Below are 25,119 nucleotides of genomic sequence, written 5' to 3'. Positions count from 1 at the left end.
TTGGTTTGTGGCCAGTGAAGCTGCAGGAAGATGGTTGTAGGACAGGGTAGAAAGATGGAGTCAGAAGGCCAAGGCCAGAGTGGGTGGAAAAGAAGGGAGAGGTGCGAGGGGAGCCAGGGCAGGGTGAGGGGTCTGTGGTGGAAACTGGCTGCCAGGGCACACGACTGGACTACATTTCCCAGCCTCCCTTGCACTTAGGTGGCACATGTGAGGGAGGTCTGGCCGACAGAATGTGTGGACATGTGTACCACTTCCAGACCTGGTCCCCCCGCCCTCAAACTCCTGCATGTGCTCTGTCATCTTTCTGCCAGCTTAATGCAGACCTCACAGTGACCTTGAGGGCCATGCGTTGAACGTGGCAGAGCCACAGGTGGAAGGAGCCCAGGACCCTGAATCCCTGCTTGGAGGAGAGCATCCATTAATCAGAAGTGCCTTGCGGGATCCAAGTACTTCTCCAGCATGTAGAGCAGGGGCTCACCCATTTTGAATTTTCCAGGAAAGAGGCATAAACTTCAATTGTGTTTGTGCCATTATGCATTTGGAGCTTGGTTTGTACCACACATGCCCACATTGGTCCAGAGTCTGAAGCAGTCTGAGGCCAGGGATTGGATGAGTTTGGTGCCAGGACAGCAGCAAACAGCACCAAATCTTGCAGGGTTTCTTGTGAAAGCTTCCAGGTCCCCTTGGAGAGGTAAGTGCCAATCCCAAGGTGGGCTTTTTAAGGAGGTTAAGTGTGTTAACCTGGGTGTACATTGGAGTTGAAGAACAGGTGTGTGTGTGTGTGTGTGTGTGTGTGTGTGTGTGTGTGTGTGTTAAGGGTGGGCTTCATCTGAGCTGTATGGGGTTAACCCATCACATGCTCCTGGCTTCCAAGGTATGAGGCCCTGGACCTGGGCTGTGAGTGGCTGCTGGGACTGTACCCGGGCCAGCTACCCTCACCCTGGGGTCCAGTTTTCTCAGCCAAGACCTTTGCTGCTGGTGCCAGCAGAGCCTCCTGAGTGCCTGCGGGGACCTCGTTTTTGTGAAGCTCAGAGGGCCAGGTCTGCCAGGCTGTGTGACTACAGACATGGGGTCTGGAGCAGGCTAGGAATGCTTTTCCCACTGGAGCATCCAAAGTATTTTTCTCTCGTGCCCCACAGGCTCCAGTGAGAGGGCTTCTTCCACGTGTGACCAAGTAGTGGCTCAGACTCAGGCGGCCAAGCCTGGCCTATGGCTCCTGAATGTTTAACGCCCACCCAGGAGGGTGGGTTGCCCTGGCTCTCGACAGGCTAAACCCCCTCCCCTGATGTGCCTTGAACCATCCCAAGCATGCCTGCTTTGGCCCTTTTGAAGGCTTCTCTTCCACTTGTACGTGTGTGTGTGTGTGTGTGTGTGTGTATGTGATGTATTCCACGTCTCAGCCCTGGAATCCTCTCTCTCCTGTATTCCTCCTCATTCTATCAGCCCACGTTTCCCATTTTATACTAGAATCTCCCTCCCTCACCCCCCTTCCCTCTCCAGCTACCACCCTCCTTACTTCCTTTGGATGGCAAAATTCTTCAAAAGAGTAGTGTTTCCTCGCCGTTTTCATGTCCTCACTCCTGTGAGAGGATGGGAACCGATTTCAACCCTGGCTATCACCCCTCTCTCCCCGCCATCCTACCATCAAGTTCACCAACAACCTCTATCCTGCCAAACTCAGGGGTCACATCTCAGTGTTCATCTTGCTCTTCTGCTCAGCAGCACTTGGAAGAGTTGATCGGTGCTTTTTTTATTTTAAACATTTTATTATGGACAAATGTTAATATACACAGAAATCAGAGCCTTACAAATCTCCGAGTACCCTTCCTTCACTCAGCATCAGCCGTGAGCAACTCAAGATCTCCCACCACCTGACCCTTTAATTTTGCTGCAGAGGAGTTCCCGTTGTGGCACAGCAGAAATGAATCTGACTAGGAACCATGGGGTTGCAGGTTCGATTCCTGGCCTCGCTTAGTGGGTTGAGGATCCAGCATTGCTGTGAGCTGTGGTGTAGGTTGTAGACGTGGCTGGGATCCTGTGTTGCTATGGCTGTGACGAGGGCCAGCAGCTATAGCTCCGATTTGACCCCTAGCCTGGGAACCTCCATATGCCGCAAGTGCAGCCCTAAATAGCAAAAAATAAAAAAAAAAAAAAAATTTGTGGAGTTCCGTGGCGCAGTGGTTACGAATCGACTAGGAACCATGAGGTTGCGGTTCGGTCCTGCCTTGCTCAGTGGGTAACGTCCGGTGTGCGTGAGCTGTGGTATAGGTCGCAGACGTGGTCGGATCGGTTGCTGTGGCTCTGGCGTAGGTGGGGCTGCAGCCCGATTCGACCCAGCTTGGGACCTCATATGGCAGGAGCGGTCAAAATACAAAACAAAAAAAAAAAAAAAAAAAAAAAAAAAAAAAAAATTTTGCTTCAGAGTCTCAAAGCTAATCCCAGACTTTATGTGCCTTCACCTGTAAAGTCTTCCATATGAATTTCTAGCTGATTTATTTTTTACCTCTTAGCCCGTGCTATCGTCATACCTTCCAAGATGAATAGTATTTCTTGGACATCGCCTAATGCCCCGTCCATTTTCAAATTTCACCGGTGTCTCAAAGACGTCTTGTTGCAGCAGGTTTGTTCAGTTCAAGATGCAATCAAGGGGAGTTCCCATTGTGGATCAGTGGTTAACAAATCCAACTAGAAATCATGAGGTTGCGGGTTCGATCCCTGGCCTCGCTCAGTGGGTTAAGGATCTGGCATTGCCATAAGCTGTGGTGTAGGTCGCAGATGTGGCTCGGATCCCGTGTTGCTGTGGCTGTGTGTAGGCCAGCAGCTACAGATCCAATTAGACTCCTAGCCTAGGAACCTCCATATGCCATGGGAGGGGCCTTAGAAAAGGCAAAAACCAAAAAAAAAAAAAAAAAAAAAGATGCAATCAAGGGCCACACATTGCAGCTGGTTGTATGTCTTAACCCCTTCGTTCTCTCGCAGCCTCTCTCCGCGTCTCCCCCATGCCTTTGATTTGTGGGAGAAAACCTGGTCGTTGGTCTAGTGAAAGACCAGCATTGACATGGCTGCTGCTTCTTGGTGGCATCTTTGAGCTCACTCCTCTCTGCCCCATGTTTACTGCCAAGTGCAATTAGAGCTGGGCCCTTCCGTCCCCTTTGAGTCCCTTTCATCCCTTAGCTTCTGGGACACGGGGCTCTCCCAGTTTTCCTCCTTCCTCTCGTGGCTCCTTCTCAGTCTCCCTTGCAGATCCTTCTCCTCTTTTCCCTCCAGCTACTCTCCACCTTCGCTGGCTGTCGTGAGGTCGCAGCCAATCCCATGCTTTCACCACCAGCCAGATGCTCACCACTCCGGAGTTTACACCTGCAGCCAGACTCAGTCAGCTACCCAACATCTGCACAAGGCACCATCTCAAACATAACACAGCCAAGACGGGACTCCTGGTAGTCCCCAGACCTGCTCTTCCCTAGCGTTCTAGGCTTTTGTAAAGCACTTTGCTCAGTTGTTTAGGCTGAAGTACTGGAAGTCCGCCTTCCCCCTTGCTGCCTCTAGACCCCACATCCAGTCTCTCCAGGAATCCTCAGGCCCTATTCCGATTTCACTACCCTTCTCCCCTCACTGCCCTGCCCTTGTCTGAGCTACCATATCGTCATTCCCGGATGCCTCCAACAGACTCCCGCCCCCAAAGGCTTTTCTGCTTCCATCTTGTCCACACCCAGTGGCCAGTAAGGGGATCATGTCTCTCCCATGCTCAGAATCTTCCAGCAGCTTAGCCTCTAAGCCCCAGCGCCCCCTCAGACCTTGTCTCATCCGCTCTCCCCCTCACTCATGCTGCTCTGGCCACTCTGGCCTCCTTGCTGGTCCTAGGGCTGCATTTGTTCCCTCTGCCCCGCCAGCACCCCCCCCAGCTTCCGGCCCCCTCTTGCATCCTCTGCTGGCTCGTGAGTCTCCTTGCACAGACCTTGTCCCCATCCTCCCCATCTTCCCCATCTCCAGGACACCCCCCGCCCCACCCCCAGCCACCGGCCATCCTGCTTTATTTTTTTTCTTCAAAGCACCTACCCTGACATCCTATGATGTAATCTTGCTTATTGCACTTAGAATCTATTGCTGTTGACATGGGAAGGCTGGCACAGAAGCCACTTTGGGCTCTGGGTTGGGGGGGAGGGGCTTTGTACCATTGGCAAAGGTGAGCGGGCAGCCAGAAGTGACCCCTGAGGCCAGCGTGGCTCTCTGGCCCAACAGTAGTTCTTATTGCCAAGTAAGGTGATTCTAATGGAAGTTGTGGCCACACTAGGCGTTAATGACTTGTGAAGCCCAAAGGCAAATGCTTGGTGGGGCCTAACCTTTGATTACCCGGCAGACACCAGCTGTCTGAGTTCTCTGGAGGCAATGGGAAGGGAGGAGACATTTCCCAGCCTGTGGCTTTGTAATTATGTACAGGCCAGAGGGTCACCCCGCCCTGAGGTGAGAGGCAGCGTGAGAGGCTGAGACCAGCTTCCGGGTTCCAGGGCTGTGAAGCTGGGATTGTTTTCCTTATGGCTCCACGGGAGCTGCCCCCCCCCCATTCTCCCTGCATGCCAGAGCCAGAGTCACCGAGGGTGAGTTAGTAAAACAGAGCAGTCTGGGCCCCACCCCAGAAATTTGGCTGGTTGAGGGAGGGGGCCTGGACGGAGATGTTTAAAATCTCCCAGGAGAATCTAATGTAAGGCACAAATGAACCTTTCCACAGAAAAGAAAATCATGGATGGGAGAATAGACTTGTGATTGCCAAGGGGGAGGGGGAGGGAGTGGGTGGTTGGGGCGCTTGGGGTGAACAGATGCAGACTATTGCCTTTGGACTGGATTAGCAATGAGATCCTGCTGTGTAGCACTGGGAACTATGTCTGGTCACTTATGATGGAGCAGGATAATGTGCGAAAATAGAATGCATATATGTATGTGTAACCGGGTCACCAAGCTGTACAGTAGGAAAAAAAATTGTATTGGGGAAATAACATTAAAAATAATAAATAATAACAAAAATAAAATTTTTAAAAAAAATTTAAAAAAATCTCCCAGGAGACCCCATTTGCAGCTGGAATGGAGACCCAGCCCTTGAGGCTAGAGAGAGGCTAGGATGTTAATTGTCAAGGCTTGAGGGAGCTCCACTGTTCAGAAAACAGCCTCTATTGAGAAAACCTGTGAACCGTCTTCCCCGAAGCCAGGCTCTGCCATGCCACCAGGGGGCCATTACAGAGCAAACCTGGAGTTTGGAGCTTCCCTCAGCATGATGGCTTTGGGAGGGTGGCAGGGAGCCGCCGCAAGCTTGGCCACAAGGCGGAACCTCCTGGAGCCCAGGGCCCTTCTGCTTCCTCTCCAGCCCTGCAGAGTCCAGCCTGGCCCTCGGTCGGGTGCTCCAAGGCCCTCTTGGGCAGAGCCCCGTTGAGCTGGCATCCTGGATTTCCCTGGCACCAGGCCTCCCTTTTGGCCTGTCCCCCAGTCCCCCCATCGGCCCACTCCTCCCCCTTCCCAATTCCCAGATTGCAGGACCCAGCCCCCTCCTAGAGGCCAGGGTGGTCTTCCTCCCCCTCTCCCCACCGAAGCAGCCTTTGTGGATTTCATCTGGCTTGACTTGGAAACAATGGCTTTGAGGGGAGAGGGCTCAAGGGGATGGGCCCCAGCCCTATGCCCGGGCTCACGCCATGGGCGGCTTTGAGCTCATGCCCACAGGTGGGCTGTGAAAGCTTGAGGAGGCCGTCTGGTGAGTATCCTTGGGTAGCATGCTCGAGACTGTTCTCAGTCCTCCCAGGGAGCAGTGGGGGGAGAAAGCCGCCCCCACCCCGTTCCCTCCATCCCCGCAGCTGAATCTGCTCGAGTCAGTGATGAGGCAGAGGGGTTGGCCTCCTGTCGTCTTGTATTCAAGATGAGGTGACCAGCCCTGGGTCATCAAGCTGGTTGAAGGAAGGGCCAGAACCCCAGTCTCCTATGCCAGAACACACAACCCCCAGGGCAGGGAACTTTCCCCCTGCCATGGTGTGACAGCAGATGGAACTACTCATTGCCAGAGGGTTTTCCTATCCTGTTCAGTCTGACCTGGCAGCCCTACAACTCCGTCTTAATGCCCAACCTTTTCTTGATGCCCACCCCCCTCCCTTGCGCCGAGGCTGGGACTGGTGCAGACCAGAGCCCCACCTGCTGCTCCTCCAGGGGCCTCCACCCGACGTCTTGGTCTTTTCAAGTCTACCTGCTAGTCTGGCCGGCGGCCGGCTCTCAGGGCCAGCACTCACCTGAGGGCTTCTGTTGCCCCTCTGGCTTCCTGGGTAGCTCAGTGACTAGAAAGGCCTCCCCTACTGCTCAGGGCCCCCAGAGCATCCCCAGTAGAGAGAGGCAGCTTCACTTTCTGTCTCTCCAGCAGACCAGGTAGCACTTGCCAGGCCTCCCCCTGTGAGGACAGGGGCCAGAGAAGGTCTCGGGGGTCAGAGGATCCCAGAGGGGCAGCTCTGGCCTCAGGGGTCAAAGCCACAAAGCGAGAAGTGGTGCTCCAGCCTGGCCACCTCAGGGAGCTCTGGCTCCTTCCAGGTGGAGGGGAGACCCCGCTGGGCCGGTCCAGACACAGAGGCACAGGCCGGCAGAGGTTGGGAGGACTTGTTTATTCAAGGCACGGTCATAGCGTTAGTAACAAGAAGGTTCGGCATTCTGGCACATTCCTTTAGTGTTGGTGGCCAAAGGAAGTCCACACTCCCCACTGGGGTCCCCAGAGGATGCGATGCTGCTGATAGGCACTTTGCTTCCAGAAGCGTCTGAGGAAGAGGCAGGCAGGCCCGGAGCTGCCCTGGGCCCAGGGAGGGGCACTTCTCGGAGGCTTTAGGTCACACTTGGTCCCCAGAGGCAGCGCCCTCCAGAGAGGGTCAGGTCTGAGAGGCGGTGCTTTGGGGACAGATGCGGGAGGCAGTGGGCAGTGGGGTGGGTGGGTGGTGGTCGGTGGAGGCCGATGGGTGAGACACATGTGGGTCGAAAGAACACGTTGAGGGGGGAGGCCTGAGGGGGGCCCGGGTGGGGTGTGAAAGGAGCCGAAGCAGGCCCACACCCCCCGCAGTGGCCACGAGAGGTGAGCAGCTCTGGCTGGGCCTTGCTGGTTGTCCTGGGTCTCCAGGAAGAGTAGAGAAGTGAACGAGTCAGGAAGGTTCTCAGCATCTTCATTACCTTCTCTCAGAGCCAGACCACACTTGACCCAGATTCAGAGGGGGCGGCACCAGCCGTGTGGCCGTGTCATTTGCCGGGGCCCTTTCCAGCTTCTACAGGCTGCCGGGTGGGCAGGGGGAGGAGAGAGGCACACAGAGGCAGAAGCAGCTGCAACTGTCCAGCTGGGGCCTCGGAGACTGTGGGCCGATGCCAGCAAGTAGTGCCCAGGGACGGTGAGCCCTGAGGCCAGCTTCTGGCAGGACACCCCTTGCCACACACCAGGGGATCGAGCAGGGCCTAGAGCCAGCCAGTCCCCAGGGCGGGAGGAGCTCCCTTCTGGGTCCTGACCACACTGCCTGGAAAGAACCATTCCCCGCCCTCCCCTTTTTCCCTTTGTGGCATATGGCCATTCCCAGGTTAGGGGTCAAATCGGAGCTGCAGCCACAGCAACTCAGCATCTGAGCCGCAGCTGTGACCTACACCACAGCTTGCGGCAATGCTGGATCCAACCCACTGAGTGAGGCCAGGGATTGAATCTGCATCCTCTTGGAGACTGTGTCAGGTTCTTAACCCACTGAACCACAACAGGAACTCCAACCCTTCCCCTTGTTGGCTGGTGAATGCTTGGAGGAGGCGGCCCTGTGGGCCTGGGTTTTGAGGAACCAGCTAGGCAGAATTTCCTCCTTATTCCTACCTGGACAAGGAGAGACCGCAACCACCCCAGCTGACCCAGGCTCTCTGAAAAGACCCCTCATGCCAAAGTCTGGGCCAAGCTCTCCAGGGGGAGCAATGTTTGCCTTGCAAGTGCTCTCTCTCCTCTGGGGTCAAGCTTGGAGCTCCTGGAGCTGAGACGTGAGCAAAGTGAGGTCCAGGTGCTCCAAGCTCAGGGGCCCCCGTGTGCCTGGAGGTTGATGGGAAACACCCAGGGAGGTGACCCTGCGTGCCCGCCTTCAACAGGTTGGCTGCAGGGGCCCAGATGTTTGGAGAAGGGACTTCTGGAAAGCTCTAGAACACACAGACCTCATTTGATTTGGCTCATTCTGGTCCACCGGGGCTCCAGCCAGCCCTTCTTTGTGCCTTCCCACACCGGCTGCCCGGTGTCCTGATGGGGGCCTGTCCCAGAGGCTGAGCCCTGCACCCCTCTGCCTGTGACAATGGGGCTAGGTGTCACCAGTGTTGTTCCTACTCAGGTACTGGCCCCTCCAGGCCTCAGATAGTGACAGCCCTGGGAGGGGCTGTCCAGGGAGGACACCCCAACCCCCTGTAGGCCATCCCTGTGTCTGAGCCAGGACGGCACTGGAGGCCGCTTGACTGCTCTTCAGTTGAGTGCTGGGTGGCCCTGGGAGGAGAAGTTGGGGCCTGTGCAGAGGCCCGGGAAAGGCCAGCGCCTTCGGTCCACAGCATGGGCTTTTCACCCGAAGCTGCCGCCCACCTCGGTCTTACCGGTGGTCTAGGCGTTCAGATGGATATGAGGCAGAGCAGCTCTCAGTGGCTCTCCTTGACCTTGGGCCGGAGGGAGGGGGTCCTCTCATTAGGCCCTGGAGCTTGGAGAGGTATGTCTGGTTTCTCACTCAATGGTTTGGGAGAAGCCCCCTCCCCTGCCTCCTGGCCTGACAAATTCTGCCTCTGCCCCGTCCACCTTACAGCCATCAGCCCTGGTGGCTTCATCAAAATGCGCATAGGTCCCATTTCATGAATCCCGAGGGACCAAGTCCCAGCTGCTCTTGCAGGAATAGGGAGGAGAAGGTCTCTACCCTGCTGCTCATGGGGACATCTGATGAGGGCAGAGGAACAGGAAGGGGCTCGGTCACCTCCTTCAAGTCTGTGGGCTCAGCCGCCCCTGCCTGGAGGCTGCAGAAACTCTTTACAGATCCCCATGCAGGGACACCTGGAGGTGGCGGCCATCTGCGTCTTCCGTTGAGGCCCAGCACACATACCTTTGCTTCGTCAGACTGCAGGGGAGGACGGGCTGCGGAAGGGCAGGGGGGGAGGGCAGCAGCCGCAGCTCCTCGGGCAGGGCAGCTGGTAGAAGGGTGGCAAAGACTGCAGGGAGTCTCCGGTGGGTTTCTTCCTGCCTCCTTCCTTACACACACCTTCTCCATCGTGACCCAGAAAAGTCCCCCAGCCTTCAGTCTCTGCTTAGGGCTCCGGCCACGGCTCCGGAGACATGGTGCTTGCCCGTATCCGCCATCCCATCCAGGGGTCCCTCTGCACTGCCCAGCATCTCCTGTTCTAGCTGGTCAGCAGGTCGGGGCCTCCACATGGCTGAGAGTTAGCCGGGGCTCCATTGGCCTTCCCAAGGTCTGCAGGAGGTAGTGGGGCGGTCCAGGGCGCCCTCCTGCCTCCTGCTGCTGGGCCCTCCCCTGGCCGTTACTCGGGGCCGGAGTCGCCAGGTGGAGGCCTCGGGTCCTGGTCAGTGATACTGGCTCTGGCCCTCTAGTTCCAGCCCTTCCTGGAACTGGGCCGAGTCCAGCTCCCTCACAAAGCCCCTCACACCACTCTCCTCTTCTCCCTCTTCCGGCTGTGTGTTCATGGTGCCGTAGGTGTGCCGGGCGGGGGAGGAGGCTGGGGTCAGGTTCATCTCCGGTTCTTGCAGCACGGTGGCCACATACAGCTGCTCGGGACAGAGGGGGAGATGGGGCGAGGTCACATCTGGGGCAAGGCCCTGGGCACACCCTGCCCCCTCATGCTCTACCCGCAGTGCCTCTGCCCCTGTAAGCCACGGCTCCTTCCTCCTTCCCCAGCAGCCCGAGTCCTGGCCATCCCGTCCGCCCAAGTTGCTCTTGATCTTTTAAGGAGCATCTATGCACTCCCTGGGCTGGTTAGTGCGAGTCTCCTAATTCCTAGCTCACTGCTCCTTCATTCTTGGTTCCAGGTCAGGCTGAACCCAGGGGGAGATGACAGTAGGCTCCCCTATGCTGCGGTCTGGAGAGAGCCCCATCCCTGAGCAAGTGCACTTTCTAATACAGCTTCAGAGGCGCATCGACAACTTCCTTGGGCTGTGTCATGGTGAGCCTGTGCATCAGGATTTGAAACTGAGGCTGCAATCTGAGGTCTTGGTCATGTGACCTGTGAGATGCAGGTGTGGTCCCAGGAATGCCTGGGATTAGAGCAGAATAAAAAAACACAAAGTACTAGGGACAGAGCTGTTTGTCATCCCTTGAAATGAATTTTTTTTTTTTTTTTGGCTGCGCTCAAAACATGGGGAAGTTCCCAGCCGGGAATGAACCCACACCACAGGAGCAACCTGAACCACAGCCATGGCAACACTGGATCTTTAACCCACTAGCCAGCAGAGAACTCCTGAAGTGACTTTTAAACCAACTCCTTATGTTGAATATAGGTAATTACTGGATAGACTTAAACCTTTCCTGTAGAAATTTATTTCAGTGAAACCAAACAGCCCTAGTTGATGAGGAAACAGTCTTTCTACAGAAGAATATAGATATTTACTTAAGGCCAAAGGAAACCCCATAGATGACTTTTTGGTCATGGGGAAAAATGGCAACTGAGCAACGGAAGAAGCCAGCAGTCATCTCTGAATCCGGAAGTCACTTCAGCATCACTAATGGCAATAGATGGGACATGCTCTCTCTCCCACTGTGTTCTTGCCTCTAGTGTTGAACCTTTCTATCTAACTTCTGGTTTTCAGGAACTATAATAGATAGAGTGACCTGCTGTGAGAGATCATGAAGAAAAGGCCAGAAAATCCAGACAGTGGAAAAGTCAGCAGAACGACTGGCTTGGTCTCTCCAAGTCATAAAACAGAGATGGTGCTCAAATAAAAGGGGCATGCACAGCTGCTGGATTAATCTATCATAGGGACTGGATTGGATCTTGGTTTGGACAAGCTATGGAAGAAATTTATGGAACATGTAAGGCAAGTTAATTTGGACTGGATATTTGAAGAGGTAAAAAGATATATATGTAGAAAGACGGAGACTGTTGACTAAAAATGCAGGTTATAGAATAGTGTGTGTTATTAAGTCATTTTAGCAAATCTGAAAGAATATACATTCAGGTATCAATGGTCATCTCTGGGTGGTCAGAATATGGACTTTTTATTTCCTTATTTTTACTTATCTGTTTGTGGACCCACTGTTATAATAGTGAAAGAGTTAAAAAAAAAAAAAAAAAAACCAGTTCCAGTAATTTTTTTTTTTTTTAAAGCTTGAACTCTAGAGTCTGTCAGACCAGGTTCCAACCTTGGTCTGCCACTTCCTTGCTCAGTAGTACCCTGGGTCTCAAGCAACTCACCTTTTTGAGCCTCAGTTTCCCCATCTGTAAAATGAGGATAAAAACCCCTACTGTGCAGGTTTAGCATAAAGATCAAGAGTGAGAATGGCGAAGCATCTGGTTGTAAGATTTCAATAACCACTGCTGACAATATTTGAGAGGGGTCATCTTGGAAGGGCCCCAAGGGAGATGCCATGTGAAGCGAGATTTTCCTGCTTTGAGATGTCTCTCTGGAACCGAAGCTCCTTCTCTCCCCTGCCACCTCCCAGAGGTCATCGGGCCCTATCTGGGGGTTTGTTTCAGAGCAAGGCAGACCTGCGGGTCTGTGCACTTGATGTAGGAGTGTCCGCCCACTGCCGTGTCTGCTTTCACCCCACTCTGCTGCAACCAGAGGGCCTCTTCTCCCATGGGCACTGCTGCCCATTCTGCCTCGGCACCAGGCTGGAAACTGCCTTCGGTTCCCCAGGGCTCCAGATTCTCTCTTCTGGGCCTTTGCATAGGCTGATTCTCTTCCTCGAATGCTCTTCCCCATACCCTATACCACCTGCTGACACTTACTCTCCCCTTCCTGGACTCCGATTAGATGTCCCCTCCTCTGGGAAGCCTTCCCTGAGTGCCCAGGCTGGCTGGCGCCCTTCTTCAGCACTCCTCCAAGGCACCCTGGCATCAGGGCATCGGCTGACCTGGTACCCAGCTCACACTTTGGTGGCCCTGCGTCCACCCTTGTGGCCGGGCTGCGGGCGAGCACTCTTGCCCCTCCAGGCTGAGCCACGGTGTGGCAGCCAACGCCCAGTCTGCTGGACCCTGGCACTCTCAGTCCAGCCTTGTCTCTTCACAAGCTGATGGGCTCACTCATCCGGCGCGGCCCCTGCCTTACCATTCCGTGCAGACCTCCAATAGCTCGCTGCAGCTCTGTCTGCGCCACTCTGCCTGGCACCTGTGCCCTGGGAGGCAGCCTTCGGTCCTGAGGCCGAGCCCCAGCATGTCCCTGCGTCTACACGATTCAGCTGGCTGTGGCTCGGTTCGCCCTGACCTTTCTCTTCCTCTCTGCGTTCTTTTTAGAGAATGCCTTGTAGTAGTAGTAATTCCTGGATCTTCTATCTTTATGACTGCTCTTCAGCCAGGGCCACGGCAGAAATTTGACCTGGGCCAAGTCCTGCTGCGTCAAAGGGGGTTGTCTGGGAACCCCCATCTCCCCCCCAATACCCATGGTGGGTGCTAACTGCTGGAGCCCCCACAATGCTGCTGGAGTAGCCCACCCCTGCAAGCAACCCCCCCTCCTGACCTGTCCCAGGGCAAAGGCTCTGACTCACAAGGGAAGTTGGCGTAGAGGAGGTGCTGCTGGGCTCCAGGTCAAACACAGTTTCCATTTCCTCCTCGGGCTGCAGCGTGCATGGAAAGAGACGTGGAGGGTCAGAGGATGGGGGGGTCACTCTTTGCCCCTGCCCTCCCCACATCCAGAGAAGCCTGGGCCTCGAGCCTGGGCCTCTTGCTCCCCTTAAACTCAACTCATTTTCTGTTTTACCAGACCTGCAGCGCAGCTGGCAGGGCTGACACCCCGGGGCACAGAGAGAGGACCGGGATGCTGCGGAGATTTCAGGACTGTTCCCTTCGCAAGGACCATTAGGGGGAAAGTAAGCAGAGCGGAGGATGGGGTTCGAAGATGACCCCGCTTGGACTCTAGCAGAAGCCTTGACGTCAACAATATCTTCTTTACACAGCAAAGGAAACCATAAAAAAAAAAAAACCCAAAGGACAACCCACAGAATGCCAGAAAATAGTTGTAAACAATGTAACCAACAAGGGTTTACTCGCCAAAATATACAAACTCATACATCTCAACAACAACAACAACAAAACCCATTTGAAAAATGGGCAGAAGGAATTCCTGTTGTGGCTCAGGGGAAACAAATCTGACTAGTAACTTACTAGTCCATGAGGACGCAGGTTCGATCCCTGGCCTCGCTCAGTGGGTTAAGGATCTGGCATTGTCATGAACTGTAGTGTAGGTTGCAGATGTGGCTCGGATCTGGTATTGCTATGGCTGTGGTGTAGGCCAACGGCTACCGCTCCAATTCGACCCCTAGCCTGGGCACCTCCATATGTCTCAGGTACGGCCCTAAAAAGACAAAAAAAAAAAAAAAAAAAAAAAAAAAAAAAAAAAAAAAGAAAGAAAGGAAAAGAAAATGGGCAGAAGACCTAAATAGACATTTTTCCAAAGAAGACATATGGATGGCCAGCAGGCACATGAAAAGATGCTCAACATCGCTGATTATTAGAGAAACGCAAATCAAAACTACAATGAGGTATCACCTCACACAGTAAGAATGGCCATCAATAAGAAGTCTACAAATAATGAATGTTGGAGAGGGTATGGAGAAAAGGGGACCCCCTACACCCCTATTTATATTCCCTCCTATTCCCATTGGTAAAAATCACTGTGGAAAAGAGTATAGAGGTTCCTCAGAAAGCCAAAAAATAGAACTACCATACAATCCAGCAACCTCACTACTGGGCTTATATCTGGACAAAGCTATAATTCAAAAAGATACATGCACCCCAAAGTTCACTGCAGCACTATTCACAATAGCCAAAACATGGAAACAACCTGAATGTCCATCGACAGATGAATGGATTAAGAAGATGAGGTACATATACACAATGGAACACTACTCAGCCACAAAAAGAATGAAATAATGCCATTTACAGCAACATGGATGCAACGAGAGATTCTCACACTAAGTGAACTAAGTCGGAAAGAGAAAGGCAAATACCATATGATAGCACTTATATGTGGAATCTAAACTATGACACAAATGAACCTATCTATGCAGCAGAAACAGACTCGAAGACATAGGGAACGGATTTTAACGTGTGGTTGCCAAGGGGGTGGGGGTAGGGAGGGGGAAGGTAGTGGGATGGACGGGGAGTTTGGAGTTGGCAGCTGCAAACTCTTACATTTAGAATGGATAAGTAATAAGGTCCTACTGTACAGCACAGGGAACTATATACCATCTCCTGGGATAGACCATGATGGAAAATAATATCGAAGAAGGAACATCTATGTATGACTGAGTCACTCTGCTGTACAGCAGAAATTGGTACAACATTATAAATAAACCATCACCTTCTGCCTCTATAGAGTAGACACCCACAGGCAACCAGATTCCAGGACATCACGGCATTGCGAAGACAGAGCCAGAGGTGCTGTTCACTCTGGTCCTTCACTAGCATGGGCTCGGGCCCAGGAAGGAGGGGGCCAGGTAGAGAGGGCAGCGGTCATCTGTGCCCAGGGACACAGATATGGGGCTCGTAAAAGCAAGAAGATCCTCTTCCCAGAGGCTCCCTCCTCTGACCAGCAAAATGCTAGTACTTTACTTATTTATTTTTAACTTATTATTATTTTTTTTGTCTTTTTGCCTTTTCTAGGGCTGTTCCCGCGGCATATGGAGGTTCCCAGGCTAGGAGTCCAACTGGAGTTGTAGCCACTGGCCTATACCAGAGCCACAGCAATGTGGGACCCAAGCCGCTTCTGCAACCCACACCACAGCTCACGGAAACGCCGGATCCTTAACCCACGGAGCAAGGCCAGGGATTGAACTCGCAACCTCATGGTTCCTAGTCGGATTCGTTAACCACTGCGCCACGACAGGAACTCCCAAGATGCTAGTACTTTAAATCAACTTTCCTTCTTATATACATTTAGAAAGGAAACAGTTTACTATTATAAACAGAGGACCCGTGTCAGTTGCCATAAGCAGAAGGTCAACTTATAGAAAAGTCTATAGCCATGAAAAATAAAAAAAATACTGTTTTAGTCCACTGGAAATCATTCCAGGGCGCCTATACAGTCCCTACACTGGGAGTGCTGATCTAGTGCTCATGCTTTTTTTGGCATGGGTTGGCTCCCTTCTCTAGTAACTGGCTGGGCCCTACTGGCAGAGAGCTGAAAGAGCTGTAAGGCCCAAAGAGCGAGGCCTCCCCTCCAGACAGCCTCAAGTTCAACACCCCGAGATTCTATTTTTTGTTTGTTTGTTTGTTTACTTTTTAGAGCCTCACCCTCAGCATATGAAAGTTCCCAGAGTAAGGGGTCGAATCAGAGCAGCAGCTGCTGGCCTACACCACAGCCACAGCAATGAGGAATCCAAGCCTCATCTGCGACCTACACCACAGCTCACGGCAATGCCAGATCCTTAACTCACTGAGTGAGGCCAGGGATCAAACCCACATCCTCATGGATACTAGTTGGATTCACTTCTGCTGAGCCGCAATGGGAACTCCAATATCCGAGATTCTTAAAAGGAAGATGACTGCCTTCTTTCCCCAGGTTATCATCTTTTACCCCTCCCTTCTTCCCTCCATTCTCTCAAGCCCGCATCTATTGGAGTGGTCCTCATAGCTCAGTGGCTGGACAGGCTCACAGCGTGGGAAGGATGGGCCAGGAGCCTGAGGTTTGGAGGAGGTGTCAGAGGGGAGAAGAGGAGAGGACCACTGTCTTCCCGATTCCCCCGACCCCACAAGGTGTGAATCTGTGGTCAAAGAGCACACATGGCTGGCCCTGACTGTACACCTTCCATCATCACAGAAAAAGGCAAGAACTTGTCACTCTTGTGGTGCTGTGGGTGCCCTGGCCGGGAGGGTGTCCTGGAGCTGTGCCCCTGGGAGCCTTGGGGGGGGGGGGGAACCAGTGGAGGAAAGGCAGGCTGGCAACTCACCTCGTAGTCAGATGTTCTCTGAAGCTTCCGCAGGCAAGTGCCAAGGCAGGCAATTATTGTGGACATGACGAGGGTGGAGAGAGAAAAGAAGGTGATGGCGTGTAGGGACCCTGCAAGGAGGAGGAAAGGCGAGGGCTTGGCACTTGAGGACTGGAGCTGTGGGCAGGGGTGCCAGCTGAGCGGCCGCCCGGGCTGACAGATGCCTGGGGCCCAGCTCAGCAGTTCCAGAGGAGCTGCCAGCCTTGCGTTTGAATGAATAGGATGGGGCGGGGAGACGGGTTGCCCTGAGGGTTGTAAACCAAAATGTATACGGCTGGACCACACTGGTCCTCCCTTAGCATCCAAGGTCTTTCCGGGACCCTAACGTGAGCACCCCAGAAGGCACTGCACTTGGCCATGTCGTACAGGTGACGCCTTGCTCCTCCCAGGCTTCTTTGGCTCTAACAGGGGTGTCGTTGAGGGGGTGATGGAGCAGTGGGGAACAGGCAGAGCGGAAGGGCCGGGCAGGCGTGGTACCTACCTAATCGCAGGATGGAGAAGAAGAGCATCCAGAACAGACCCAGGAGTGGAGCGAACATGGCTTGGTGGATGGCGGCCCTGTGGATCTGCTCGTTGAGTTTGGTGGGCGCGTAGGAGTAGTACATGTTGTAGCGGTCGGTGACGTGCTTCATGCACAGGTACAGCAGCCCTGGGGCCGCCAGAGGGAGGCACCCTCAGGGGCTGCATCCCCAGCCAGGACCTGTGCCGTCCCAAGGCGCGCCCTCCCCAGACCTGAGATGCCAGATTCAGGTCTTGCCAGAGCAGCGAGGGCCAAGGACAGGCCGTGGGAGCCCCATGGTGCTGACCTCTGGGACCAGCAGCTTCCCCTGAGCCCCTAGAACCTGTTCTGCCGGTTTGGAAAATAGGCGTTTGTGCAACACACATCCCACCTGAACAGCCATCCAGCCTCCACTCCCTGCCTGGCTTGGCCCTTACCCGGGCCCTCCTCGCCCTTCCAACAGGCTGTCCCAGGTCTCCGCGGGATCTGGGGCTCGGAGCGTGCCCTCCCAGTCCGAGGAGGTACAGCCTTGGGTGTGTCTCCGGGGGGACTCACCGAAAGGGACAATGATGGGGCAGGTGATGCTGTACGCCATCACCACGCTGAAGACGTTCATCATCCACGCGTACTCGCGCCCGTACTGGAAGTCCATGGCCTGGTTCTGGGGCGGAAGGCAGGCGTCCTTCTGAGGGGGCCTGGTCCGCGCGGCTCGGCGGCTCCTGTGGCTGCTGGTCCGGGATGGCAGCCTCCCTTCCAATCCCCGTGTCCCAGAAGCGCCTTGCCCCACCTCACCCGGCCTCCCCCCTCCGGCCCCTGGTCCCTCCGTGCGCGGAACAGTCCCCCTCGGTGACACCCGCCCCTGGGAAACCGTGCTCGGGGAAGGGCCCGGCCCTCACCATTCGGATGTGGACTCTCTCTGGCTCCGACCTGGAGAAGAAGAGCCGGGTGGTGTACAGGCAGAGCGACCCCAGGCGCAACAGCTCCATGCCGGTGCCAATCAAAGCTGACGTGATCACGTAGTTGACGAAGAAGGCGCCATTGTCCGGCAGGAACACACACCTGGGGGTGGGGAAGAGGGAAAGGGCCGAGAAATTGGGAGGGAGGAGGAGGAGGAGAGAGACGAAAAGTGTTGAGGGAGTGGGGAGAGGGTGGAGGGAGTGATGGGGAGAATGATTTTCAAATGCAGTCGTCCCTACCTGTCCTCAGGGGACTGGGTTCCAGGACCCCCTGCGGATACCAGAATCCAGGGGTGCTCAAGTCCCTTAACTGAAATGGTGTAATATTTGCAGATAAACACGCCATCCTCCCGGCTACTCTAAATCATTTCTAGATTATCTATAATAACCAGCACAACGTAAAGAGCTGTCTATGTGATATAAGTGCTGTGCAAATAGTTGCCTACACGTAGCAATTTCAAGTTTTGCTTTTGAGAACTTTCTGGCATCCTTTTCCAGAATATTTCTGATCAGCAACATGTCAAATCTGAAGATGCAGAACCCATGGAAATGGAGGGCCCACTGTATGTATGTGCTCCCAGCCCAATTTAAGTTAACAAGGACCTTTTCAGAAGGAATGGGGGTGTTGTCTATGGCAAGGCTGCGTTGGGGATATTTGCACTGGCTTGATTTAAAGCAGGGGTGTTAGCAGAGCTCCCGTCATGGCTCAGTGGTTAACAAACCCGACTAGCATCCATGAGGATGCGGGTTCAATCCCTGGCCTCACTCAGTGGGTTAAGGATCTGGCATTGCTGTGAGCTGTGGTGTAGGTCACAGATGTGGCTCGGATCCCATGTTGCAGTGGCTCTGGTGTAGGCCGGTGGCTACAGCTCTGATTGGACCCCTAGCCTGGGAACCTCTATACGCCGTGGGTCAGGCCCTAAAAAGACTAACTAAATAAATAAAGCAGGGGTGTTCAACCTGGGTCCATAGGCCCTGGAGAGTCCATAATAGAATTTTGGGGGTCTGTGATCTTGAATAGGGGAAGAAATTACATCTTTTTTTTTTTTTTTTCCTTTTTAGGGCTGCACCCGCAGCATATAGAAGTTCCCAGGCTAGGGGATGAATTGGAGCTGCAGTTGCTGGCCTACACCACAGCCACAGCAATGCTGGATCCTTAATCTACTGAGCGAGGCCAGGGATCGAACCCACATTCTCATGAATACTAGTCGGGTTCGTAACCCACTGAGCCACAATGGGAACCCCCCGGCAAAAAATTACATTTTTATTTCCACTAAACTCTCGTTGCAATTTAGCACTTCCTTCCATTAAGAATGTGGGTGACCAATCACAGCAATGTCAGCTGTGGCCATGAGTCTGTCACCAGTTGAAACGAGGTATTTTCACATCATGTTGCACCTATGGTTAAGCTCTTACAATACCATTTGTGCTCACCATCGCTTTGAAATGGTACTAGTAACTAGGCCACTAAATTAGATGAGCTAAATTCACATGATTGAAATTTCCCTGTCTGCACACATGTATTTGACGCAGTTAGCTGGCCAGCTTCAACTTAGAGTCATTCAGCCACCTGAACAGATGGCCACACTGGCTGTTTTCACGTTGGTGACCCAGGTCTCTGTTGCTCTCCCCATCTACACAAATCTGTCAACTTCCTTGAAAAGAGAAACCTATGAGCCCCTGGGCATATTTCAGAACTCCTTCTAAAGCTCTTCTTTCTTGAGGGTATCAAAGTTGAGTCAGGAACTCACAATTTTTTTATTTTTATTTTTTTGCTTTTCAGGGTCACACCTGCCGCATATGGAGGTTCCCAGGCTAGGGGTTGAATCGGAGCTACTGCTGCCGGCCTACACCACAGCCACAGCAATGCAGGATCCGAGCCATGTCTGTGACCTACATCACAGCTCAGGGCAATGCCGGATCCTTAACCCACTGGGCAAGGCCAGGGATCGATCCTGCGTCCTCATGGATGCCAGTCAGATTCATTAACCACTGAGCCATGGCAGGAACTCCCTCGCAACTGTTTTCTTTCTCATATACAAACTATACTAAGATAGTGACCTCCCCAAAGATGAACTCACTCATCTTGGGAAAAAAAATCAACTTATCATAATTGTAGTTCAATTGTAGAAAGCTTGGAGAATTCTGGTCCTTGCCCTAGAAATTAAGCTATGAAAGCCTGCATGTCATTTGTAATATTACATCTTTGAAAAGTGGGATTTTCAACTTTCATACCCCTAAAAACAATAACAAAAAAACGAAATTGGCTGGCTATCCAACAGGACCTGCATGTTGCCTTATCAAAAAATTCACTCCCTGCCCAAATTTAATATTCTTCTTCTAGCTAAGTAACATCAGCTTGCATACCGATGTCTTTGAAACAATACATACAACTTTTGCTTGCCTGCATTTAGAATGCATCATCCTATTATTATATGTGGTAACAGAGATTGTGCTACAAATTTGAGTTTTAAAATATTTTGCATGGAGTTCCCGTCGTGGCACAGTGGTTAACGAATCCGACTAGGAACCATGAGGTTGTGGGTTCGGTCCATGCCCTTGCTCAGTGTTACCGTGAGCTGTGGTGTAGGTTGCAGACGCGGCTCGGATCCCGCGTTGCTGTGGCTCTGGCGTAGGCCGGTGGCTACAGCTCCGATTCGACCCCTAGCCTGGGAACCTCCATATGCCGCGGGAGCAGCCCAAGAAATAGCTAAAAAGACAAAAAAAAAATTTTTTTTTGCTAAGTATATTTCAGCAAAACTGGTTTTCATTATCACCCAAGTATTTTGTCCATTTAAAGACCTCTACTCCGAGTATATGTAAAACTGGCAAAATCTGAATAAGCTCTGTAGCAATATCAATTTCCTGGTTGTAATACTGTACTAGAGTTTTGCAAGAGGGTACCATTGGGGGGAACTGGATGACAGGTACATAGAACATGGTGGGGGATTTCCTTTGAATCTACAATTATTTCAAAAACTTCATTTAAGGAAGGAATCCCAGGGATTTATGAGATTGCCGAAGGGGCCTATGGCACAGGAAGTGTTAAGAGGCTGCCTAATGAGAGTGTTTGCATGCATTCATCTCTATCTGTATGAGCAAAGAAAGGATGCACATATCCACCTGATGTGAGCCCACAGAAGCCCCGGTGCACCCTGGGAGTACACCTGAAATGTGCACTCTAGTACTCACTGGAACCTGATGGATGCCTGTTCCAGATAGTAGATGTCAAAGAGCCAGCGGAAAAAGACATCCAAACTAGAAGCAAGAATAAAGCAGACCCTTTAGTTCATGAATCTACGAGCTAAGGCCTGGGGTTCCATTCCTCTTGAGCTGGCTTCCCTCCTTCCAACCTCCCTTGCCCAATCCCCAGAGACTCTTGTATCTTAATGTTCCAGCTGGCCAGTCCACACTGCCCCTCTTCCTTCTTAACGCTGAGCCACCCCTGCCTCTAACCCTTTGGCCTTTCAGCGCAAGGCCATCCCCTCCAGAAAACCTTCCCCAGCCATTTCTCCCACAGAGTTCTCGCCCTCTTCTGAATTTCTACTACACTTTTTCTCCACCCGGGGCTGTCAGTTAGCTGGTAGGTATGGCTTGTCTCCCTAGCTGGATGTTAAGCCCTTAGAGGGAAGAGTTCATGGCTGACTGTTTAGAGTTCACATGACACCTGGCTTATGCTAGGTTCATGATAGGCACTGGACTATTATTTCAGGAATGGATTTGCAGCAACCACAGGTGGGCCTGCAGTAGCTGAAGGAGGAGGTTCAAACTCTGGCTGAAGGGGGAGGGATAATTGGAGGTGAGGTACCTGGTCAGTCCCATAGAGGGCAGAATGACCACCATGAACACCAGAAAGATGTAGCATTTGTGCACTATGATCAGATTCTGACTTGATCTAGAAAGAAACAGAGAGAGAGAGACATGGTAAGAATCAAATGCCTAACTACAGAACAAAGACAGAGACTGCTACCTGATCTAGAAAATGGCTTGAGAGTGCCACCAATGCCATCTCCATGCAGCACCGTGAGCTGCACTGTGGCTGAGAGCCCAGGAAAGAATCGCGTGATCAACTAGTGATGTCTGCCTTGGGCACTGGAAAGGGAGGGAGGGGACATGTGTGCCAATACTTGACATCTCTGTTTAAAGGATATTACCAATGATACTCAGAATCCTTACAGAGTTTTAATAAACAACATAAGCCCTGTTCTTGGCCAGAGGAAAGACCAGTGAGGATTTCTGTTAAGACAAACCCCCTGGCTTACTGCCTGATAGTAGAAACTTTTGGTGCAAGACATAACTTTTTTATTTTTTCTTTTTTTGCTTTTTAGGGCTGCACTCATGGCATATGGAGGTTCCCAGGCTAGGGGTCGAATTGGAGCTGTAGCTGCTGGCCTACGCCACAGCCACAGCAATGCAGGATCTGAGCCATGTCTGTGACCTACATCACAGCTCATGGCAATGCTGGATCCTTAACCCACTGAACAAAGCCAGGAATCAAACCCGTGTCCTCATGGATACTGGTCGGATTCGTTACCACTGAGCCACAATGGAACCTCCGGTTTTTTTTTTTTTTTAAGGAAATAACTTTTGAGACCCATGAAGCCTGCAGGCCAAAGCAGGTCCACCTGCCCCAGGATATGGTAAATACTTTCAAAAGCTGTTGAAACCAAATGTCCTTTTATGTGGATTGAAATTCCTACTGTGTATTTCTATACTTTCTAATGAACATTTTAAGAGAGAAGTAGTAATTATTTGAAAGCAATGACTTGATTTTGTCAAGGATATTTAATACCTATGACACCCTTGTTTATCGGAAATGACTCAATCTTTATGACATCCTAAAGAACAAGCCCATGAGATGTAGTTTAGCAGAGCATCAGGGAATAAGCAAATTACCTCCTACCTTGGAACTCTTAGGGCTAACAAATAAGAAATAGCTCCTAATTGTTAAAAATATGGGCACTGTGCAGGCTACGTGAGTCTCCAGTCAGACTGAGGGCATGGGCTCCTCTGCTCTGCCCGTAGCAGCCCTTCTGACATTTTCCAAACAAGTCCTGCTGTCTCTTTCGCATCCTGTGCCCTCTGCCTGATTCCTGGCAGTACCCATCTCTGCCTACAGCTCCAGACTCTCAGTGTGTGGCTGGAGGCCAAGAGCAGCCAAGGAGGGCTTGGTTTTGACACCACATCCCTGAGATGGTGGCCCCATCTCAGTATCCCTGAGGCCAGAGGCCTAGGGACAAACAGGTACCCTCTTTCCAAAGGAAAAAGATGTGTTAGCTTTGGGGGATCAAATGCACCCCCTATCAATTCCATTCCATAGGCCAGACAGGCCGCTGGAGCACCAGGCTGGTGGGGTGGGGGCAGGGGCAGGGGAAGAAGCAGGTGCCAAGAGCAGGGCTAGGAGGGGACTCACCTGGTCCAGTGGGCTTCGAGGAAGGCGGAGAGGTAGACAATCAGAGGCATCATCACCGTAAAGGCCCAGAGCATCAGGGACGGGAAGAACTGGGTCACAACTGGGCTCTGGGGGGCAGGGCGAAGCGGAGGAGGGCAGAGAGACATCAATGCGAGAAGCCCCCCTTCCCCTTGCAGGCCTCCCTGCCTTCTCCCACACCTCGGCCTCTTCTCCAGCTCAGTCCCAGAGCCGACCTGGGGTCCCTGAGGCTGCGCAGTGGGCCTGGCCTTTCTGACCCACCTTCCTGGTCAGGGGCCTGCCTGGTTGCGGCACCCAGAGGCAGACACCCCAAGGCCAAGTGACATCCCCAAGAAGTGCAGGCCTCCTATGCGGAGAGGCTGCTCCTCCTGACTTGGCCCTGAGGTCATCTGCTGTCACTCATGTCTCAGACCTCAGGGAGGAGATCCTGCTTTTATTGAGATGTTGCGTGAGAAGGGGTGGGGTGGGGGGGGTGTGAGGCCAGAACCCCCAGGGAGAGCTGTGGTCCCTTGCCTGGGGCCTACTGTGAAGCCGACTCAGGAGCTGCCTTAGTAGCCGCAGAAGTGTGTTGCTGAAATGGGGACTGGGATACCATGAAAGGAGGGAATCCTTCTGGGATCATTACAACACTGTTGGGGCTGCGGAACTTGGAAACAGACCAGGGCAGTTCCTCTAGACACCTCCACCTGCAAGAAGCGCCCCACGTCAGCAATAGCTCCTGTTGGTCGAGCACTCTGTTTGCAGTGGGTGTGTCTCAAAGCGAGGGAGGTGGAGACAGAGCTGGGGGGCCTGCTCCTCTGGGAGCTAACCTCAGTCTTCCCCACCCTCAACCCTGTCTTCAAACCAGGGATGCCCGCTCTGAGGAATGTGGGGGAGAACGAAGCTGTCACGCCTGCCACACTCTAGCTTGACCCAATCTAAGGAAGCCCTGCGTGCCCATCCCCCCAACCTCGCCCCAGAACTTGCCTGCAGCTCCCCTCTTCCTCCCCAGGCCTTAAGACAAGCAACAACCTACATCCCCTTTAGAGCTCAGGAAACTCTATGCCGCTCTTTACACCACTGCCACTGCCACAAACGCAAGGGCTCTGGAGTCCCGTCCCGGTAGACCCCCATCCCATCCTCGCCCACGTTCTCCCTGGGGTCCCCGTGCCTGGCCAGGGCAGAGGAGGCACCTGCAGATTCTCGATGGGGCGGGTGACGTTGTACATGTCGATGGTGTTGATGATGATGGCAGGCGTGGTGAGGAAGAAGAAGAGGAAGAAGAGGAAGGTGTTGATTGCGATAAAGCGGGCCCACCAATGGAAGCTGCGGACGGACAGGTGTTTCCTGGGGAGGGATGGAGGAGGGAGACGCCCTTAGGACTCCAGGTCTCAGCCCTCAGAAGAGCCCAGGCGCTGAGTCATGCGTGCCAGCTGTGGACTGGGCCGCCCTGGTCTAGTTCAGCCCCATGGGCCCACACCTGCAGCTGATGGCCCTGGACCTGCCCCTCAGTCACACTGTTTGTAAAGGCTCTGAACACATCCCATAGGTGAGCCCCCAAGATGATCTGAATCCTTTCTGCAGGAGAAACCTTTTCCCCAAAGGTTGGGTACCTTCTATGCTTGTGCCGGGGGGCGGGGGGTCTGGAGGTGGGAGGAGCCTCTGATGCCCGGGAAAGAAAAGAGCCCAGTGGCGGCTGTACGTGGGCAATGAAGTGGGAGGGCAGGCCCTGCTTCCTTTCCCCATCCTGCTTCCTTCTTCAGTCTCAGAGGGGCTCAAAGGCCAGGGAAGGGGCAGAGCGGGCTTACCAAATAATGTCTTTGGGGTGTGGGGCAAGGGCAACCCTCCAGTGGTAGGATTTGACGATGGTGGTCACCGAGGACTGTTGGGGCTGCACACCACAGTGGATGTACTTGTAATCCTCCCGGATGCTGCGGAGACGGGAGGAGGAGACAGAGGTCCGGGGGTGAGGATCATGGGCTTGGAGGGGCCGTCTCATGACAAGGGCCCAAGGCCACTGCCGCCATCCTTCAGGTGGGGGCTCGCTCACTTCCTGGAATTCTTGGTGACTTAGCGGTGGGCAGCTCCTAAGGCCTAGTCACTGGA

The 25,119-nt window shown here is 53.2% G+C and overlaps 1 protein-coding gene across 2 annotated transcripts in view; it reads right to left on the bottom strand.

Moving 5' to 3' along the window:
* The window catches only part of TMEM63C (transmembrane protein 63C), a 71,569-nt gene continuing 53,057 nt past the window's right edge, over positions 6,608–25,119 (bottom strand). For both annotated transcript variants that reach the window (XM_021099548.1, XM_021099547.1), the window contains exons 15-25: positions 24,822–24,944; positions 24,207–24,360; positions 23,017–23,123; positions 21,412–21,498; positions 20,796–20,861; positions 17,544–17,706; positions 17,203–17,308; positions 16,630–16,797; positions 16,110–16,219; positions 12,708–12,776; positions 6,608–9,772 (exon numbers count right to left, since the gene is read on the bottom strand). In XM_021099548.1, coding sequence (XP_020955207.1) covers positions 9,572–9,772; positions 12,708–12,776; positions 16,110–16,219; positions 16,630–16,797; positions 17,203–17,308; positions 17,544–17,706; positions 20,796–20,861; positions 21,412–21,498; positions 23,017–23,123; positions 24,207–24,360; positions 24,822–24,944 — 1,354 coding nt within the window. In that variant the 3' untranslated portion in view covers positions 6,608–9,571. The remainder of the gene's footprint in view (positions 9,773–12,707; positions 12,777–16,109; positions 16,220–16,629; positions 16,798–17,202; positions 17,309–17,543; positions 17,707–20,795; positions 20,862–21,411; positions 21,499–23,016; positions 23,124–24,206; positions 24,361–24,821; positions 24,945–25,119) is intronic.

This window comes from Sus scrofa, chromosome 7 (genome assembly GCF_000003025.6).
Source record: "Sus scrofa isolate TJ Tabasco breed Duroc chromosome 7, Sscrofa11.1, whole genome shotgun sequence".
In the NCBI taxonomy this organism is placed as follows: Eukaryota; Metazoa; Chordata; class Mammalia; order Artiodactyla; family Suidae; genus Sus; species Sus scrofa.
The sequence above is the reverse complement of the archived record's forward strand: the minus strand, read 5'-3'. Positions and strand labels throughout refer to the sequence as shown.